At 44.6% G+C, this 18,954-nt stretch overlaps 1 protein-coding gene across 2 annotated transcripts in view; it reads left to right on the top strand.

Annotated features, from left to right (window-relative positions):
• kcnh2b (potassium voltage-gated channel, subfamily H (eag-related), member 2b) overlaps positions 1 to 18,954 on the top strand; it is a 255,409-nt gene that overhangs the window by 227,526 nt on the left and 8,929 nt on the right. For both annotated transcript variants that reach the window (XM_012924041.4, XM_004568926.4), the window contains 10 exons: positions 621 to 775; positions 2,286 to 2,380; positions 2,906 to 3,046; positions 4,557 to 4,756; positions 10,037 to 10,289; positions 15,413 to 15,606; positions 16,663 to 16,765; positions 17,967 to 18,118; positions 18,206 to 18,344; positions 18,435 to 18,624. In XM_012924041.4, the coding sequence (XP_012779495.2) occupies positions 621 to 775; positions 2,286 to 2,380; positions 2,906 to 3,046; positions 4,557 to 4,756; positions 10,037 to 10,289; positions 15,413 to 15,606; positions 16,663 to 16,765; positions 17,967 to 18,118; positions 18,206 to 18,344; positions 18,435 to 18,624 (1,622 nt within the window). The remainder of the gene's footprint in view (positions 1 to 620; positions 776 to 2,285; positions 2,381 to 2,905; positions 3,047 to 4,556; positions 4,757 to 10,036; positions 10,290 to 15,412; positions 15,607 to 16,662; positions 16,766 to 17,966; positions 18,119 to 18,205; positions 18,345 to 18,434; positions 18,625 to 18,954) is intronic.

Genomic DNA, 18,954 nt, shown 5'->3' with positions numbered 1-18,954 from the left:
TAAATAACAGAACTAATGAATAACAATTAAAGCAGCCTTCAAGATAAAATGAATGAAGGCGGGACTTCCCAACGTTCATGGGGAAAGCTTCACGTGGGCTCGCTCCACTGATGCTGCCCAGAAGAAGCCACTGAGCCAAGAAAGTGGAGACTTTCCTCAACAGACAACTGTTATTTACTGTTAGCACACACACACACACACACACACACACACAGAGGACCAGGCACTCAGCCAGCGCAGTAATCGTCCTGTTATTTATTTGTTGTGTGGACACGAAGGAGCCAGCTGGAGCAGAGAGAAGAGAGGCCCACAGAAATGAATGGAGTCAGGATTTTACCACCTCCTCAACACTGAATCACATCAGGAAAAGACCAGAGTTACATCACCTGTGTGTGCGTGTGTGTGTGTGTGCGTGTGTGTGTGCGTGTGTGTGTGTGTGTGTGTGTGTGTGTGTGTGTGTGTGTGTGTGTGTGTGTGTGTGTGTGTGTGTGTGTGTGTGCGTGTGTGACAGGATGACAGCAGGTGGGAGTGCTGTGAGGAGATATCAGAGCGACTTTGCTTTCTGCCATGTTTAACGATGCCTTATCTCCACTTTCCTCTGTCTCACCCACGCCCATCAGACCACCACTCTGATTGGTCTGCTGAAGACAGCTCGTCTCCTACGGTTGGTTCGTGTAGCCCGAAAACTGGATCGCTACTCAGAGTACGGTGCGGCTGTCCTCTTTCTTCTCATGTGCACCTTCGCCCTCATCGCTCACTGGCTGGCCTGCATCTGGTACAACGCCATAAACTGACGATTCACATTAGATTCAAACTGTGTGTGAGTGCAGAATCCATACAGCAGAGATACTTTTCTCCTCCTATTGATGACCCTGACGCAAAATTCATGCAAAATCTGAAGGAGCGATGGGCTGTGAGTATGGAACTGGTATTCTACGACTGATATAAAAGGCCTTGAAGTCATACAACAAAATATTTCTATTGTAAAAGTGCAGCGATCAAATTAGAGAGCAGCTGAGTAGATGTTTAGACGCGATTACTGATGGTGACGGCTTTTAAAAGCCAACAGAGCCTTTTCTCTGCTCTAACACACCTGCGTCTGCAGGATGCTACTGATTCCTCACATTGCACTGCTTTGATCTTGTTCTGCTTCTCCCCCATCTGCTCCACAGTTCGGTAGCTGTAGTGGGTTTTTGTTTTAGTCATAGCTGTGTCCTCAATGATCTGTCAGAGCTTGTCTTGCATAAAAAATGCTGGTTGATTGAAAGGTGATGGCAGGAAGGCAACAGCGTGCTGACGAGCTGTGTAGCTGTATAAGATGCTGCTGCACCATCATGCTTCCTCCTCCAGACTAACCAACTGCACACACTTTGGGTGCATTTCTTCAGTTTGGCGTGGAATATAATGTTTGCTGTCACGGAAAATGAAATGAAACTTGCTCCAAGATGATATTTGGAGCGGTTCTATGCCCACGTGGTACGTTCCTGAGCAGATTTCTGTTGTGGATCTTCACTGCAGAGCTGGCTTTCAGTCCACACTTTCTCAGGAAGGAAGACAGTGTTTGCTAAGAGAGTACCTTCTCACTTTCAGCAGCAAACTGGCACCAGTGCAAGTAACAGCTGACTTTTGGATAATTAGCTTTTGCTTTGAATAACTTAAACTACAGTTGTGTGAGACAGAAAGCTTTGACTCTGTCCCATGTGCCTGTGCTGTCCCGTGTTCCCACAGTGAGCCCTCGTGGCTTTTGCCTGTCTGTTCCTGAACTGCGAGTTACTTTCCCCAGTTCTGTGATAATTGCTCAACTTTACATCTATTGCCCCTTCTGTTTGGATCCACACTCTGCACAGCTCATCTTAACTGTGAGGCCTGTGGAGTCTGAGATGCAGCTCGTGTTAACACACATGTGAGTGCTCCGAAACGACCGCAGTTATAAAGGCCGCTGCACTTTCTGATGATCCTTTAATCAGGTGCACCTGGCTCCTAATGAGCCCAAACAGCCGCATCAACCAACAACTCAGCATCTTCCAAAATGATCACTGGCAGCAGAGCAGGTGTCAGATTAGCAGCAACCACTGAGGGAACGTGCACTGCAATTGACTGCAATTGACTGCAATTGACTGCAATTTTGATCAGTTTTTCACATTAGAAGATGAATATTTATCAGTTGTACTCCAACCACAGCAGTCTCATTTTTCATCTCTGCTGTATGAAACTGTTACAAACGTAAGGTGATTTTTATGATGCTGTATCGTGACATTTTTGTAATGCTGTTTATTTTTTACCAGGTATGCAATCGGTAGCGTAGAGCGGAACGGTTCGATCGGCTGGCTCCACACTCTGGGCGACCAGTTAGGGAAACACTTCAATGGTTCCATACCAGGTACTAATGATCACGTAATATAATAAACAAACTGGTGGCACATGAGTAATCTCAGTGTAAAATTAGTGCTGTTTCTTAAATTTGTAAACTCTGTAACATATCGCATTATTTCACTAGTTTAGTGTGTAAACACACAGCAGACCCAATGACTGCACAGTACCCCGCTGCAGCTTTGCAGCTCGCAGCCACACGCAGCGACAGTGGTGCAAGCACAGACTTTAAGCCGGCGAGGCGTGATTGCGGATGCCGCTCAGGTGCGTCCACCTCCTTTGCAGCGGCACTGCAGACCACGCCCACCACAGTCTGTTACTGTCACTGTCTTGGAGCAACTGAAACCCTCAGGGATTAATGAAGTATTCTGATGATCTTACCTGTAATGGGAGCTCAGTTCTGTGCAAATGACCGATAATAAGTCAACCCTCCGGTTACATTCTGCTAAATGAATATCATTGAGTATTAGTTTAGGTTATGTCAGCTTCCTGGACACTGTTGAGCTCCAGATGATTTGTAACCTCTCCACACCAGGTTCAGGACCTTCCATCAAAGACAAGTATGTGACAGCGCTGTACTTCACCTTCAGCAGTCTGACCAGCGTGGGATTCGGAAACGTGTCCCCCAACACCAACTCTGAGAAGATCTTCTCCATCTGCGTCATGCTCATCGGATGTAAGTCATGTACAAGCAGCTGTTTAAAGCCTTTAGACCAGAATAAAGGAAAGTTTGCAACAAATATGAACGCCACTAATAAAATGTAGTTCATTGTTATTAATCGGTAACAAACCTACAACAGCAGAAATAGCGTTCATAAGGGCAGTGTGTGTTACAAAGTGTATTTCACCGACCTCAGAGACGGAGAAGCCCTCACCCTGCGTCACTATAGAGAAAGAAGTCTGCAGTGCTTCCTGAGTGCTTTAATGAAACCAAACCACAGAATAACAAGCAGAATGAGTCTAGTCTTCATAATTTACTCTTAATAACATTTGAATGTAACTAAATATGCAAACACTTGTATATACAACCCTACTGATTGTGTGTTTCCATGCAACAGCTGCAAATCCTGTTCAGGTTTGTATAACCAAAGTAAAGAAACACTCGTAGCAGTTAAAGAAGGTCACTTTGTTTCTTTTTTATTATTGCGGGCTGCCTTCCTCCTCCACACAGTTTAGCACTTCCTTGGCCTGACAATGACCCGAGACTTGTAAAATGTCCATTGTTTAAGGACAGTCTTCTGCAGGATGTGTGCGATGAAACCACAACGACCACTGCAAAATCTGAAGCCAGAGATGGGTCGCGTTCACTCTGACACACACACATGCAGACATTTGCATACACACTTCTTTACACACAGCGTTTTTCAGTGGTTGATGTAGACAGTGATGGGAGCTGACAGAGGTGGGGAGGTTAGCAGCATCCAACATGACAAACAGAACAAAGCAAAGACTCTCATGAAGGATACGATACAAACTCTCTGTCCTCTGCAGCCAAAGCCCTTTGAGATGAGTCAACTTCCTGCTGCAAGAGCGTGGTCAGGGGTCAAAGGAGGGGGCGGGGCATGTTTTGATTGGTTTTTGTTACTCTGAATACAAAGTCTGCAAATGATCTGAATGTGCTGCAGTCATCCGGCTCAGCGAATGACATTATACATAATGGTAGGTGGAGTAAGACTGGCTATGATTTGTGGGGCGCTCCTGCCAACAGCATCAGAACCGGACCACAGAACAGTTAAACAAGCTGGCATCATGTGGCCAGCCAGCTGTGTGAGGGCTGCACCTGGTACCAGGATGCACTATGGGAAGAAGGCGAGCTGGCAGAGGCTTTGGCAAAGTCTTGCTGGGAAACCCTGGGTTTGGGGGGATGTTTGGTCCTGTCATCCATGTGGATGTTACTTTGGCACCTACCTAACCATTGTTGCACGCCACATACACCCTTTCATGGAAACGGCATTCCCTGATGGCCGTGGCCTCTTTCAGCAGGATAATGCATCCTGTCACGAAGCAAAACTTTTTTAGAACAACAAGAAGAGCGACCCATGGAGGCCCCACCTCACAACTTCCAGGACTTCCAGAGAGCAAAGGAAACCCCGCACATCCAAACGGTCTCATCACTGTATGAACGCTGCTCTAGCTCCATACTGTCTGTTAATGTGTGTGTTTTTTCTCACTGCTCCCATTTCCAGCCCTCATGTACGCCAGTATCTTTGGGAATGTCTCAGCCATCATCCAGCGGCTGTACTCCGGGACGGCCCGCTACCACACCCAGATGCTGAGAGTCAGGGAGTTCATCCGCTTCCACCAGATCCCCAACCCACTCAGGCAGAGGTTGGAGGAGTACTTCCAGCATGCCTGGTCCTACACCAATGGCATCGACATGAACGCTGTGAGTACTGGTCCTCACACACCCAAACCCTGGGAGGGTACACTCTCTCGTGTGTGACTACACACAGCGTTTGAGCCTGCGTTGTACGCTAATGGGACGATTAGAAAGCGTTGTCTCAGCGCGCATGCTTGATACGGTCAGAGAAAATAAGAATGCTGCGTATACGCACGGGACACAAGCAGGGCTGCGAGCAAGCTTTGCAACATTCATGCATTCCTGTCAATTTGTTCACATGCATGAAGCCTAATCTGCACGTGTTCATCACGTCGTGCTGCCAGATGTATTTTACACATATTAAAGCGTGAGAGGAGAGATGTTCATTTTAATGTGTTTTATCAGCAGAGTAGGAGAATGCACTTTGAAACAAGCTGGAGCTTTGACACCCACGGGCACAGTGAGTCACATGCGAACACAAACGCAGCACTTCAAAGGTGCGCTGTGCATGCCCACCTCAGCCTGAACCTGCGAGTGTATTGGTTCACATGTTGCTCTGTCTGTAGCAGTGTCACCGGGGGTTTCTGACCTAAAGTGACCCTGGGGGGAAACAGTGGTGCAGCCGTACAGGGACATCTGCGGATGCACGTCACCTGTAATGTTACTTTCTGCATGCTGTGTGTGGTTTAACCAAAAAAACTGTAGACGTTTAAAAGTCGCCTTTGCACTGTCTACAGATTGTAAGCTCATAAGTATATCTGCTCATAACTTCATCCAGCATCTAAATTAATTGTCAAACCTACCAGTCGGAGCCCAACCAGCAGCCCATCGTTGGCTGTGTAGTCGTGGACGAGCACAGAGGAGCTCTGTTTGGGTGCAAGTCCCAGTGCAAACATAACGCTCCATCAGTGCTGTTTCATTTCAGCGTAATGAATAAGTCAGTGAAGTAGAGAGGAATCAGGTTTGCTCATCACCCTGCTCGGCCCCTTTCTTCTCCCCACGTCGTGTTACTCTCTCGAAGGCCCGGTGAAGTAGGCTGGATTTGAGCTTGTTTACCGTAGTCATTATTATGATTGTGTGGAGCAGACTTTGTCAGCCTGCCTCCACAGTTAATCAGCTGTGACCTCTTTCATTCACGAAGATGGGCGAGAATAACAACGCAGCTCTGATGTGAAGCTGAAAGCTGCAGGAGCGCTGAGATCAAAGTGGGAGGAAGGAGAAAGAAACGAGTCTGTTAACGTTAATCAGGGAGAAGCAGCTCTGTTTTGATGAAGTTGTTTCTTTTGCCGGTGGATAAACAGGTTTAGGGCGCAGTCGTTTTTCACACGGGGCCAGGTAGGTTTGGATAAATGAAATCCTCTTTTAGAAACGACATGTTGCATTTATTTGGTTTGTCTTTGTCTCATATGTAAACCTGCTCTGTTCATTCAACTGTGACAAACATACACGAAGCAAAATCTAAGAAATCAGAAAATAGCAAATGACTAAATCACTGAGCACCTCTCATGTTTTCAGTTTGGCTTCTTTTAGTTTGCTGCTTACATTATGAGAATTATTTGCAGCAAAGTCCATTTTTTATGTGACAGAGAGAATCGTATCCATGTTATTACCCCCTCGCCCTCTGTGGCAAGAGGATATAAATAAATGATAAAGAATAAGTACAAAGATATTCATGACGGCAGACCTGCCCTATGAAATCCTGCTTTAGTATCCTGTGTTCCTACTGTAGGCACAGCTGACACAGCAAGAATATGTTTGTTAATCACAGATGGGACACGATTTTTTACAATACTAATTAAGAAAGTTCCAAAAAAAAGATATGAGGCCTATGAAGCAGTCTTTTTTTGCTGGCTGCTGTTTAAAATCCATCCCTCCATCCACAGGGTGGGAGGGGCTCTTTAACATCCACAGGGTGGGAGGGGCTCTTTAACATCCACAGGGTGGGAGGGGCTCTTTAACATCCACAGGGCGGGAGGGGCTCTTTAACATCTAGATCAGATTCTGTAATAAAGCGAGCCCTTCCAACTGTGCAAAGGAGGAAAGAACAGTAATTTACTTATTGTGAAGCTTCAGATCTTTCCTTCCTCAGTCACTCTCTTTATTTGGTGGTACTCTGTTAATGCTCACCTACTGCATGCTCACCAATACTGAAAGAGACTTGCCAGCCACAGTTGTTTGTGTTTGCTCGTGGAGCTTCGACTTCCTTTAGCAAAACTTTTTAAATATTTATCCTCGTTCAATCAAAACTCATTGACTAGACTCTCACATGCCACAGCCACAAATTAAGTGTGGCTCTGCTCTTGTGTCATGAGAGGTAGCCCACTCATTTTTGAATAAACTGTCTGTCACTCCTCCAGCTCGGCCATGCCTCAGCTTCCAAGTTGCAGCCAAACAGTGTTAAATGGCCTCTTAGTTTACACTTTTTTCATGTGAAGGAGAATTTGTAAGGAGTCTGTCATGGTTACGTGGTCAAACAAATATGAATCTCTGTCTCTCTTCCACAGCATGTCTTTTATCCTGTCTTCCTTCTCTCATTCCAACCAATCACAGCAGATGGCCCCGCCCCTCCCTGAGCCTGGTTCTGCTGGAGGTTTCTTCCTGTTAAAAGGGAGTTTTTCCTTCCCACTGTCACCAAAGTGCTGCTCATAGGGGGTCATATGATTGTTGGGTTTTTCTCCGTATGTATTATTGTAGGGTCTATCTGACAATATAAAGCGCTGTGAGACGACTGTTGTTGTGATTTGGTGCTGTATAGATAAAACTGAATTGAACTGAAATGACCTCAGGTAAAAATGATCCACAAACAGTGACGTAGTAGCTGTTAGACACAAAATAACACAGATGCTTAGCAACCTTGCTTTTATATAGGACTGTAGCATGAGCCAGTTGGCAGCCGGTTGAATCAAGTGTCCTGCTGCAAACAGACATGTGACAGATCAGTGAGGATTGATTGCAACATGTTGCCAATCTCTTGCAGTTGAGTTGGACTGCAATTGTTTGGATACCCAGGTTGGCAACTGGCTGTAGTTGCCAAAGGATGAGGCAGACAGAATAGAGAAGTGAGTGTTCTCAAAGATCACACCATTGCTCTGCAGTCATAAACACCAGTGCAGCAGTGCTTTGTGCTAAATGCTAACATATCCTAATTTAGCAAGTCTGCAGGCTAACACTTGTTAATTAGCACTAAATAAAAGCTACAGCTGAGCCTGATGGAAACGTTGTAACAGCTACCTGGGTATTGTCATGAATCGCTGTGTGGCAGGCAAGCAGGAGTGGTGGACCCAAAATGCAGAACTCAGACACGGAAGTGAAACTTAAGGCGCAGCTTTGTTGCTGGGAAAAACCTCGTACAAACTAAACTCACCAAAAGAAAACCAAAAGTCAGAACAGAGGAACCAAGGACTGAAACACTGGAAAGAAACACTAAACTGGAGCAGGAGACCAAACACTAGGAACATAGAAGCAGAACACACAGCTAGTTGAGGGTACGACGCGACACTGACACAGAGAAACACAGGGCTTAAATACACAGACGGCAGTAATCAAGGGATGAGAGACAGGAGGGGAACACACCTGGGAGAAATCACAGCTGACGAGACAGGGGAAACGTAACTGAGCACACTCACATACGACACAGACCTTCACAATAAAACAGGAAACTCAGACACATGGAACCAGACAAGACGTTGAACTAAACAGATTCACAAACAGATGGGGTGACACCATAGACAGAGACAGACTCAAAGGCAGACCAAATATAACACACAGAACTCAAACAATAATAATCATCATCATCATAAACTAGAAAATGATAACTAAAAGCGCTGGGTCACCGACCCAGGACCATGACAGGTATAAACAGATCACAGCTGCTAATTATTATTATTAATCATAAAAATGATCACAAATGTATCCATGTCATTTTTCAGTGACTCAGTAGGAGCCATATACACGCAGCACCACCCACTTGTTGAATATTAAACATCTGCATGCTTTATAGATGCAAGAGAACTGAAGGTGTCGTTTGTGTTGTGTTCCTGATGCTGTAATAGTTTCAGGTTGGTTTCCTCTCCGCACACTGAAACACTGAGTTTAGGCTCCAGGCTGCTGCTCTCTGCCTATTCTCAGGAGGTTAATGCTTATTGAAGGCAGCCTCAGAGAGCAAGTGGAGACGTACCTCCACTGCTGATGCAGATGATGTAATCTGCCTTTGTGTTTATATTCTCTGTTGTGCATAGATAAGGTATTTGGGGTCTTTGAGGACAGAGGCCTTTGTACTCTCTAACTATTGAATAGCCAAAGTTACACTTTTTCCTATATGGGAGTTGTTTTCAGTAAAAAGGAGGCCACAAACGATATCACAACAACAAACAGAGCCTTGAAACAGTTAAGAGGCTAAAGCTCCCTGAAATGTGATAAAAGATAGAAAGAGGTTACAAACAGGGCTGCTTAGCATACCTTTATTGGGAAATAAGAGAGAGTCAGATGAGGATGGGGAGAAATGGGCAGCGGGAGATAAAGAGGGAGCCCAGCGAAGGCTGAAATGAAGAGCGGAGCTTGAAATGGATGAAAGTGAGAGAAATGGTGAGGGAGAAAAGCAGTGTGGGTGTTCTAGGTGCAGTTCAGCTCTGTGAAGTCAGCCAGGGAGCTACAAGAGAAGCCCAGAGTCTGCTGCTCAGAAACAGCCTTCCACGCTCGCAGTGAGCTCATTAAAATTTCACCAATTCTTCATATTAATTACACTCTGTGGGCCTGCTGACTCTGTTCCGATATGCCCGCTGAAATATAGTTTGAAATCATTTGCACTGTAGTTCAAAAACAAGAGGAAAGAAAATCAATGCAGAGGCCCTTCCTCAATCAGTGCTGCTCACGCTCGTCTGATACGTGGAGGTTAAAAGTGGGAGGGATTGAGTTCATGCTGGGATGTCTCTGAGGCTTAGAACCAACTTCTGATAAATGCATAGATAGTTTAGTTTTGTCGTGTTCATTTGTGGAGTGGGTAATAACAGTAAAAGGCTAATGTCCCGTGAGTGTTTCCCACTAGGGATGAAGGTGATAAAGACAGTAAAGGCTCCTCTTTTTATTATTCCTTTCAAGGTTCCATAATCTGTGACATTTATGTGACATTTGCTTTATGTTCTGAACTTGACATATCATTCAGTCGCTGCTAATAGCGTCTATCATAACCTCGTGCTCGTCCTTCCTCCCACCTCTCTTCTTCTCTTGCCTTCTCCTTTCTTCCTCCTTCTACTTTACCTTCCTTTCGCTCTTTATTTTGCATCTTTTTATCGTCTACTTTCATTCACCTCTTCATTTTCCTCGTGTCTCCCTGCTTCTCCTCCCCAGGTGCTGAAAGGTTTCCCTGAGTGTCTCCAGGCTGATATCTGCCTCCATCTTAACCGGACGTTGCTGCAGAACTGCAAGGCTTTTAAAGGCTCCACGAAGGGCTGCCTCAGAGCGCTGGCCATGAAGTTCAAGACTACCCACGCACCCCCGGGTGATACGCTGGTCCACGCTGGCGATGTCCTGACCGCCCTCTACTTCATATCCAGGGGATCCATAGAGATACTGAGAGGAGACGTGGTGGTAGCCATCTTGGGTAATGAATGAGGATATTCATGCTTCACTGACATCTGTAGAGAGAGGCAGCGTGACAACAGCGATAGCACAATGTTTATTATGAGATCGGATCACACTCAAAAAAGCAGTGTTTCACATTTGCACGTGATGCAAGCCTAATTGTACACGTGATTAGGAAACGTGGATACATGGAATATCGAATATCGTCCATTCCAGCAGATCCCAAAGGTGCTCTGTTGGATTGAGATCTGGTGACTGTGGAGGTCATTTACAGCACAGTCACATCTTTGTGACGTGACACGTCACCCTGCTGGAAACAGTCATCAGTAGATGGGCACACTTTGGTGGTCAGCATCAACAGTAAATCAAGCCGACACTACTGCATGACCAGCAGCAGCCTGACCATTGATAGGCAGGACGGATCCATGTTTTCATGTTGTTCATGCCAAAGGGCGTCGCAGCAGAAATCAAGACTCATCAGACCAGGCTTCATTGTCCCAACCTTCAAATGTCCAATTTTGGGGAGCATGTAAAGAGTAAAGTGTGTCTTCAGTTTGCTCTTCTTAGTCGACAGGAGCGACACCCGGTGTGGTCTTCTGCTGCTGTAGCCCTTCTGCCCTCTTCTGCTTCATGTTGTGCTTTCAGAGATGCTCCTCCGACTCACCCAGACGACCTCCAATCGCTGGAAATGTTCTCTTTGTCTGTAAACCCTGGAATAGTGTGGGGAGAAATGGCAGCAGAAATACCGGCCCACCAACAACCATGTTGTCACCAATGTTCCCTCTAAGCTGGCACATCTCTGCACACAGAAAATCTGTGTTGCGCACAAAAAAAATCTAACCTGAATTGAAATTAAAATTAATACTTCAACAATCCTGTTCTGCAGTGTTAGTCAGTGACTGGCTGCTCCTGTATGGGATCAGAACGATGCCGCCTTATCCCACAGTCCAGCCAATGATGCGATTCACATTCGTATATACGCAGCTAATCAACATGGTTGACAGGCTATGACAGCGTCCTTATGTGCCCACACCGGTGTTTTAGCAAAGCGGCTGATGTGGAGTGAAGCCACGTTAATGACAACGTGCACAACCATTGGAGACGTGAGCAGGACAGACGGAACAACTGACGGACAAAGTGTGGACTTTATACCAGTTTTTAAATTGTGTTGATCGGCCACGTGAAACCAGAGTTATGATAAAATATCTGCAATGTTTGTTTTTCTTCCTGAATACTGTCGTTGTTTATATTTACTGCAGGAAGAAACGGTGAAAACGGCGTTTTATAAGGAAAACGCTCGAAAGCCTGTGAGCAAAAACAAAACCAAAGAAACCCCACCCTTCGCATTGGTCGAAAAATGTACCATGTCGACCAATCAAAAAATGATATGGCAACATGGCATCTAGTTGTTAAGAGACGGGGGGAAGTTTTAGGAGTGACTGCGTGTTTGAGATGTGAGAGATTTGAGACGTTTAGCACAAATCTTGTGTAGTTAGTGTGTAGTTAGTGTGTAGTCAGTGTGTAGTTAGTGTGTAGTCAGTGTGTAGTTAGTGTGTAGTCAGTGTGTAGTTAGTGTGTGTAGTTAGTGTGTAGTTAGTGTGTAGTTAGTGTGTAGTCAGTGTGTGTAGTCAGTGTGTAGTTAGTGTGTAGTTAGTGTGTAGTCAGTGTGTAGTTAGTGTGTAGTTAGTGTGTAGTCAGTGTGTGTAGTCAGTGTGTAGTTAGTGTGTAGTTAGTGTGTAGTCAGTGTGTAGTTAGTGTGTGTAGTTAGTGTGTAGTTAGTGTGTAGTCAGTGTGTAGTTAGTGTGTAGTTAGTGTGTAGTCAGTGTGTGTAGTCAGTGTGTAGTTAGTGTGTAGTTAGTGTGTAGTCAGTGTGTAGTTAGTGTGTAGTTAGTGTGTAGTCAGTGTGTGTAGTCAGTGTGTAGTTAGTGTGTAGTTAGTGTGTAGTCAGTGTGTAGTTAGTGTGTGTAGTTAGTGTGTAGTTAGTGTGTAGTTAGTGTGTAGTTAGTGTGTAGTCAGTGTGTGTAGTCAGTGTGTAGTTAGTGTGTAGTTAGTGTGTAGTCAGTGTGTAGTTAGTGTGTAGTTAGTGTGTAGTTAGTGTGTAGTCAGTGTGTAGTTAGTGTGTAGTTAGTGTGTAGTCAGTGTGTAGTTAGTGTGTAGTTAGTGTGTAGTCAGTGTGTAGTCAGTGTGTAGTTAGTGTGTAGTTAGTGTGTAGTCAGTGTGTAGTTAGTGTGTAGTTAGTGTGTAGTGAGAGTGTAGTCAGTGTGTAGTCAGTGTGTAGTTAGTGTGTAGTTAGTGTGTAGTCAGTGTGTAGTTAGTGTGTAGTTAGTGTGTAGTCAGTGTGTAGTTAGTGTGTAGTTAGTGTGTAGTCAGTGTGTAGTTAGTGTGTAGTTAGTGTGTAGTCAGTGTGTAGTTAGTGTGTAGTTAGTGTGTAGTCAGTGTGTGTAGTCAGTGTGTAGTTAGTGTGTAGTTAGTGTGTAGTCAGTGTGTAGTTAGTGTGTAGTTAGTGTGTAGTCAGTGTGTGTAGTCAGTGTGTAGTTAGTGTGTAGTTAGTGTGTAGTCAGTGTGTAGTTAGTGTGTAGTTAGTGTGTAGTGAGAGTGTAGTCAGTGTGTAGTCAGTGTGTAGTTAGTGTGTAGTCAGTGTGTAGTCAGTGTGTAGTTAGTGTGTAGTTAGTGTGTAGTCAGTGTGTAGTTAGTGTGTAGTTAGTGTGTAGTGAGAGTGTAGTCAGTGTGTAGTCAGTGTGTAGTTAGTGTGTAGTTAGTGTGTAGTCAGTGTGTAGTTAGTGTGTAGTCAGTGTGTAGTCAGTGTGTAGTTAGTGTGTAGTCAGTGTGTAGTCAGTGTGTAGTGAGAGTGTAGTTAGTGTGTAGTTAGTGTGTAGTGAGTGTGTAGTCAGTGTGTAGTCAGTGTGTAGTGAGAGTGTAGTTAGTGTGTAGTTAGTGTGTAGTCAGTGTGTAGTCAGTGTGTAGTTAGTGTGTAGTTAGTGTGTAGTGAGTGTGTAGTTAGTGTGTAGTGAGAGTGTAGTCAGTGTGTAGTCAGTGTGTAGTCAGTGTGTAGTTAGTGTGTAGTCAGTGTGTAGTGAGAGTGTAGTCAGTGTGTAGTCAGTGTGTAGTCAGTGTGTAGTTAGTGTGTAGTTAGTGTGTAGTGAGTGTGTAGTTAGTGTGTAGTGAGAGTGTAGTCAGTGTGTAGTCAGTGTGTAGTTAGTGTGTAGTTAGTGTGTAGTTAGTGTGTAGTGAGAGTGTAGTCAGTGTGTAGTCAGTGTGTAGTTAGTGTGTAGTCAGTGTGTAGTCAGTGTGTAGTTAGTGTGTAGTTAGTGTGTAGTTAGTGTGTAGTTAGTGTGTAGTCAGTGTGTAGTTAGTGTGTAGTCAGTGTGTAGTTAGTGTGTAGTTAGTGTGTAGTCAGTGTGTAGTTAGTGTGTAGTTAGTGTGTAGTTAGTGTGTAGTCAGTGTGTAGTCAGTGTGTAGTCAGTGTGTAGTTAGTGTGTAGTCAGTGTGTAGTCAGTGTGTAGTCAGTGTGTAGTCAGTGTGTAGTTAGTGTGTAGTCAGTGTGTAGTTAGTGTGTAGTTAGTGTGTAGTTAGTGTGTAGTTAGTGTGTAGTCAGTGTGTAGTCAGTGTGTAGTCAGTGTGTAGTTAGTGTGTAGTTAGTGTGTAGTGAGTGTGTAGTTAGTGTGTAGTCAGTGTGTAGTTAGTGTGTAGTCAGTGTGTAGTCAGTGTGTAGTGTAGTCAGTTTTGTTGTGTGTCAGAACAATGAGGTGACTGCTGAGTGTTACAGGTGTTACAGCAGTGACACATCTGCTGCTGTCAGGCCTGCAGGTATCAGGCTGTTGTTCTCCTTCATCTCATAGTGGACACAAATTATTTTTTGGAGCGGCACAAATAATTTGTGTGGCATCAGATTTGATGCAGAACAGCTGATTGTTCTGTAAATAGTTTGAAATGTTTGTTTAAAAAACACCTTGGCTGCATTTAAAAAAAACAGCTGCAAAAAACTTTGTTGTTTGCAAAACTCAGTAACTTTTTTGAAGAAGTAACTATATAATTAATTGCCCAATATTGGTCATTATTTACTGTATTTGCAGACAGAGTTACAGACTCTCTCCCAGACCACAGACTCATAATACAAGTCAGAGCAAAAAACAGAAAGTTGTGTTTTCAAAATTGGAGTTCAAGTTATTTTTACTGCCAATAGTGTTAACATGCTACAGGTCAATGACTAGTCTAACATAAATGCTGTAATTTGATTATTTTAATAAACATGTAACTTGGATGGATTGGATGCTGGCGTGACCACAGTGCACACGTCCAATGTTGCTCACAGTGGTCCAAGGGATGCTCAGGGAGTTTGTGTGTTCGCTCAGACACGTGAAACATTAGAGGGAACGTTGGTTGTCACGTGCTGATGCTCGGTTAAAACCTCAGCAAGTCGTCTTGATCACTGCTACCATGTGACTGTCAGATTAGATGTTTACGTTAATGAGCAGGCGAACAAGTGTACCTAACAAAATGGCTGGAGAGTGTATATGATGATGTGTCTCCTTGGTAACTGTGAGGTCACAGGTGACTGAAATAGATAAAACAAGAGTTTTAAATTTTAAATGTATAAAAACTGCAGTATTTACTGTGTTAGACAACACAGTGCACAGGAGTTTTTATCTGTTTCCTGAAGCTTGCCTAACACACAGCCACATGAGCATGAGCTGGTTCTGCCATCTACTGGTAACAGCAGCACTGGTGTCGTTAACATCTGATGCGCCTGCTCCACATACATGACACAAGCTGCAGCTCCCTGCAACAAGACACTGATCGATCTTTTTAAGTAACATGCATGTAGGCGTGGAGTGTGCAGGCACGCATCACACATCTTTATTTCTTACGCTATAAAAATAATCAGTTAACTTCATGCACTCATTTGTAAATAGATGCATTGAAACCAAATTAGAACAGATGTTTCCAGAGTCAGCTTTGGAAACAACAAACTTTATTTGCTATATTCACTGAGATTTAAAATATGATTTACACAGCTGACATTTAAGTTCAATAAAAGGTTTCTGTTCTTGCAGCTCCACCTGATGCATCACAATATTGTTGACTGCTTGTATAAGATCAACAATCAAATACGTGCTTTTCTATTCTTTTCTGCCTTCCCAGGGAAGAACGACATCTTTGGCGAGCCCATCAACCTGTATCACCGACCCGGTAAATCCAATGCTGATGTGAGGGCTCTAACATACTGCGACCTTCATAAGATTTTGAGAGAAGATGTTCTGGAGGTGCTGGACATGTATCCTGAGTTTGCAGATCACTTCTGGAACAACCTGGAAATCACCTTCAACCTCAGAGACGTGAGTTTCAAACTCCTCCCACAGCAGACGTCAGTAAAATCTCATAAGAGTGGCTCGGTTCATAATCGAAATACACAAATAATATCAGCGAGTCCAAAGTTTATTTTCAAAATTCTTTTTTTGTATTGACAACCAGCTGATGGGTTTTTGTGGTTGTGGGATGGAAGTTGGTGTGATCACAAAAAGACAACTATGACTGTGAAAGGGAACCTGCCCAAGTGTTTCTGCACGTTATTAATACCTAACATAAGTCCTACGTTTTTATTATTATCATTTTGTAAAACAAAAAATCCAACAAGATGTGCAGAACTTTGAGCTTCATTCACAGGAAGAAGCATTTGTTTTTCTGCCTTTACCGTCCACAGCAGACAACAGGAGCTGGCTATTTTGTTGTTACACGCATCAACCTGTCAGTGGATGGTTGAGCAGAGGTGTGGGTGCTGTAGGAGTATGAATGGTGGACTGGTGACCTGTTCAGGGTGTGAACACTATGACTGCTGGACATTATTGAACTGGACAAGCGGTTAAGAAAGGTTTGGGTAGCTGCTGCTGCTGATAGCAGGTGCAGCTACCTGATGCTGTCTGTTTCATTGTTGCTCGTGCACAGGCAGAGCCTGGGTGAAAACAGCTTTTACATCCCCGGGCTTGTTCTGATTGTGAGTGAAATAATTCTGCACAGTGTGTCTTTGCTTTGTCGACAAGCTGCTTTGAATTTGCAGCCACGTTTCTCCTTTTGTTGCCGTGAAAGCCGCAGCATTGGCACGCCCTCGGTGCCTGCTGAGAAAGGAAGTAGAGTACAGAACACACGCGTACACACACACTGCATATTGATGCAACTCAGGAAACAAGTCTATTAATAACACAGCATTTTTTCAAGACTCTGAGCTAATAAGCTTCAGTGTGGTGTTGTGTCTGGCTGCAGGTGTGATGGTATCTTTCTTCCATCCATCACCGATGTTGCAAAGAATCCAAGATGACTTATTTTCACTATTTTTACAAATCACATCCCACACTTCTCCTCAGAAGTTAAGTGATGAACGCTGTTTTATATTTCAGACTAACATGATCCCAGGTTCTCCCAGCAGCGACGACTCCAACTCCGGGGGGTTCAACAAATTAAGGAGGCGTAAACTATCATTCAGAAGACGCACAGAAAAAGGTAACCCGTCCTCCCTGGGTCTCATCAGTCAGCGTGTTTCACCGTTTCTCTGCTGAATGTTTACTCTGTGTATTATTCTTGGGCATCATTATTATTAGGAGCCAGTTTTCCTGTTTATGAACCCTGGTTACACAAAGCAGTTAGATAAACTACAGGCATGTTGTAAATGTATAAGCGCCAGGTCGTTTTCTCCTTCTAAATTCAGACAAAGCTGAGATGATTGTAGCTGACTCTAAAAATCTCATGTGCTTAATTAGATCATGACATTACCATGACTCCAGTAATACAGACAGAAATCTTGGAGCTACTTTTAACCAGGATGTGTCCTTTAACACACAGGACTGCTTTCTTTTATGTGCGCAATAGCTCTAAAATTAGAAACATGCTGTCTCAAAGTGACATTGAAAAGCTAGTTAATGCATTTATTACTTCAGTGCTGGAACATTCCTTATTGTCAGGCTGTTCTAAAAGCTCAAAAGCTGCAGTGACAGGACCAAAGAGGCCATCTTCTTCCCATACTGGCTCCTTTTCATTGGCTCCCTGTCAAAATCCTTCTTCTCACATAGAAATTTTGAATAACCATACATTAAAGACCCCATAGTGTACCACGTTATAATAACAGAGCTCTCAGACAGACGGCGATCTAGAGTTTCTAAAAGTAGAATGGGAGGCTTCAACTGTCCCGCTCCTCTGGAATCAGCTCCCAGTTTGGTTCCAGGAGCATCCCTTACTAAACCTGTTATAGGTTTAGCTGCTGGTGGGCTTTCCACGATGACGAGTGTTTCTTCTCCGTTCAGTTCTTTTCGCTCCCCTGGTGTTACACAGCATTAACGTTTGTCTTCTCTCTCCCACAGTATCTGTTTCTTTCTGTCTCTCTTGTCCCACATCAATCGTGGCTGTCCCTGAGCCCGGCTCTGCCGCAGGTTTCTTCCTGTTAAAAGGGAGTTTTTCCTTCCCACTGTTACCAAGCGCTGCCCATAGAGCACAGTCTGATTGTTGGGTTTTCTCTCCACTGTGTAGGATCTTTACCTGATAATAAAAGTGCCTTGAGGTGACTGCTGTTGTGAATCGGCACTTTATAGATCAGATTGAATTATTTTATCTGCTTGAATGGTCAAAGAAATACTATATTAATCTTCTTACTTCTAATCCAGCTAGACTGACCATCTTCTCCTTTTTATCCATCTGTGCATCTGTCCAGATGATGCAGATGCTGGAGAAATAAAAAAGTCCCATAAGTCTGTGAGACGAAGACAGCGGGAGACGGCCCACAATCAAAAACAAGAGGAGGCGTCTAAGAGGCCATGGGGGGCACATCGAAGCTCAGTGTCCTCACATTCCAGTGGTGATGAGGTACGACTCCACACTGCCACTGTGACTGTTATACAGGACAGCACTGTAAAAACTGATGTGGATGTTTTGGTCCTGCTCCTCTTATAGGGGGAGGAGTCAGTAGTGACTGGTCTCGCCCCTCCGTCTGCAATGCAAGAGAATCCACACAAGCAAGTCCCGCCCTTTACCGAGAACACCGAGGGTGATGGAGACCCCAAGCCTGGGAACACCTGCAATGCCCTGTCAGGTATGGTACGACAGAAGACACACTCATCCTTTCCCACTGCTTTGCACACTCACATACGCACCCACTCCTCCCCTCTCCACCTTCATATAGGGGCATTCTCAGGTGTGTCCAACATCTTTAGTTTCTGGGGAGAGAGCCGGGGGAGTGGTCAGTACCAGGAGGTTCCCAGCTGCAGCCTTGCCTCCCCTCCACCCCTCAACACACCACTGCACAGCTTGAGCCGCCAGCAACGCAACCAGCTGGACACACGCCTGGACCTGCTGCAGAAACAGCTCAACAGGTACAACTAGCAGGGTTGTTTTTTTCTTTTTTAATGCCTCTACAGAGAGCTTCTCCTCTCGCTGCTGCAGCAGCCCTGTAGCCTTTGGCTCAACGAGGCTCTTTCTCAGGTCCAGTTGAGATCAAACGTTTGTACTCCTCTGTGCTGAGCTGTAGCTGCTGAGAAAGACTATATCTCCACGTTAGCCTCTGCTGATAAAGGTGTGCATGTGGGGGGGACTCTGCTCATATGTGAAAGTGTTGCCGAGTTTAAAATAGCAGCAGACTGGCTCCTAATTAGCCTGAGATAGAACAAAGAGGATGAGATGCAAACTTCTGCACGCGTCCCGCA

Source organism: Maylandia zebra, linkage group LG9 (assembly GCF_041146795.1).
Source record: "Maylandia zebra isolate NMK-2024a linkage group LG9, Mzebra_GT3a, whole genome shotgun sequence".
NCBI lineage: Eukaryota > Metazoa > Chordata > Actinopteri > Cichliformes > Cichlidae > Maylandia > Maylandia zebra.
This window is presented reverse-complemented; position numbering and strand designations above follow the sequence as displayed.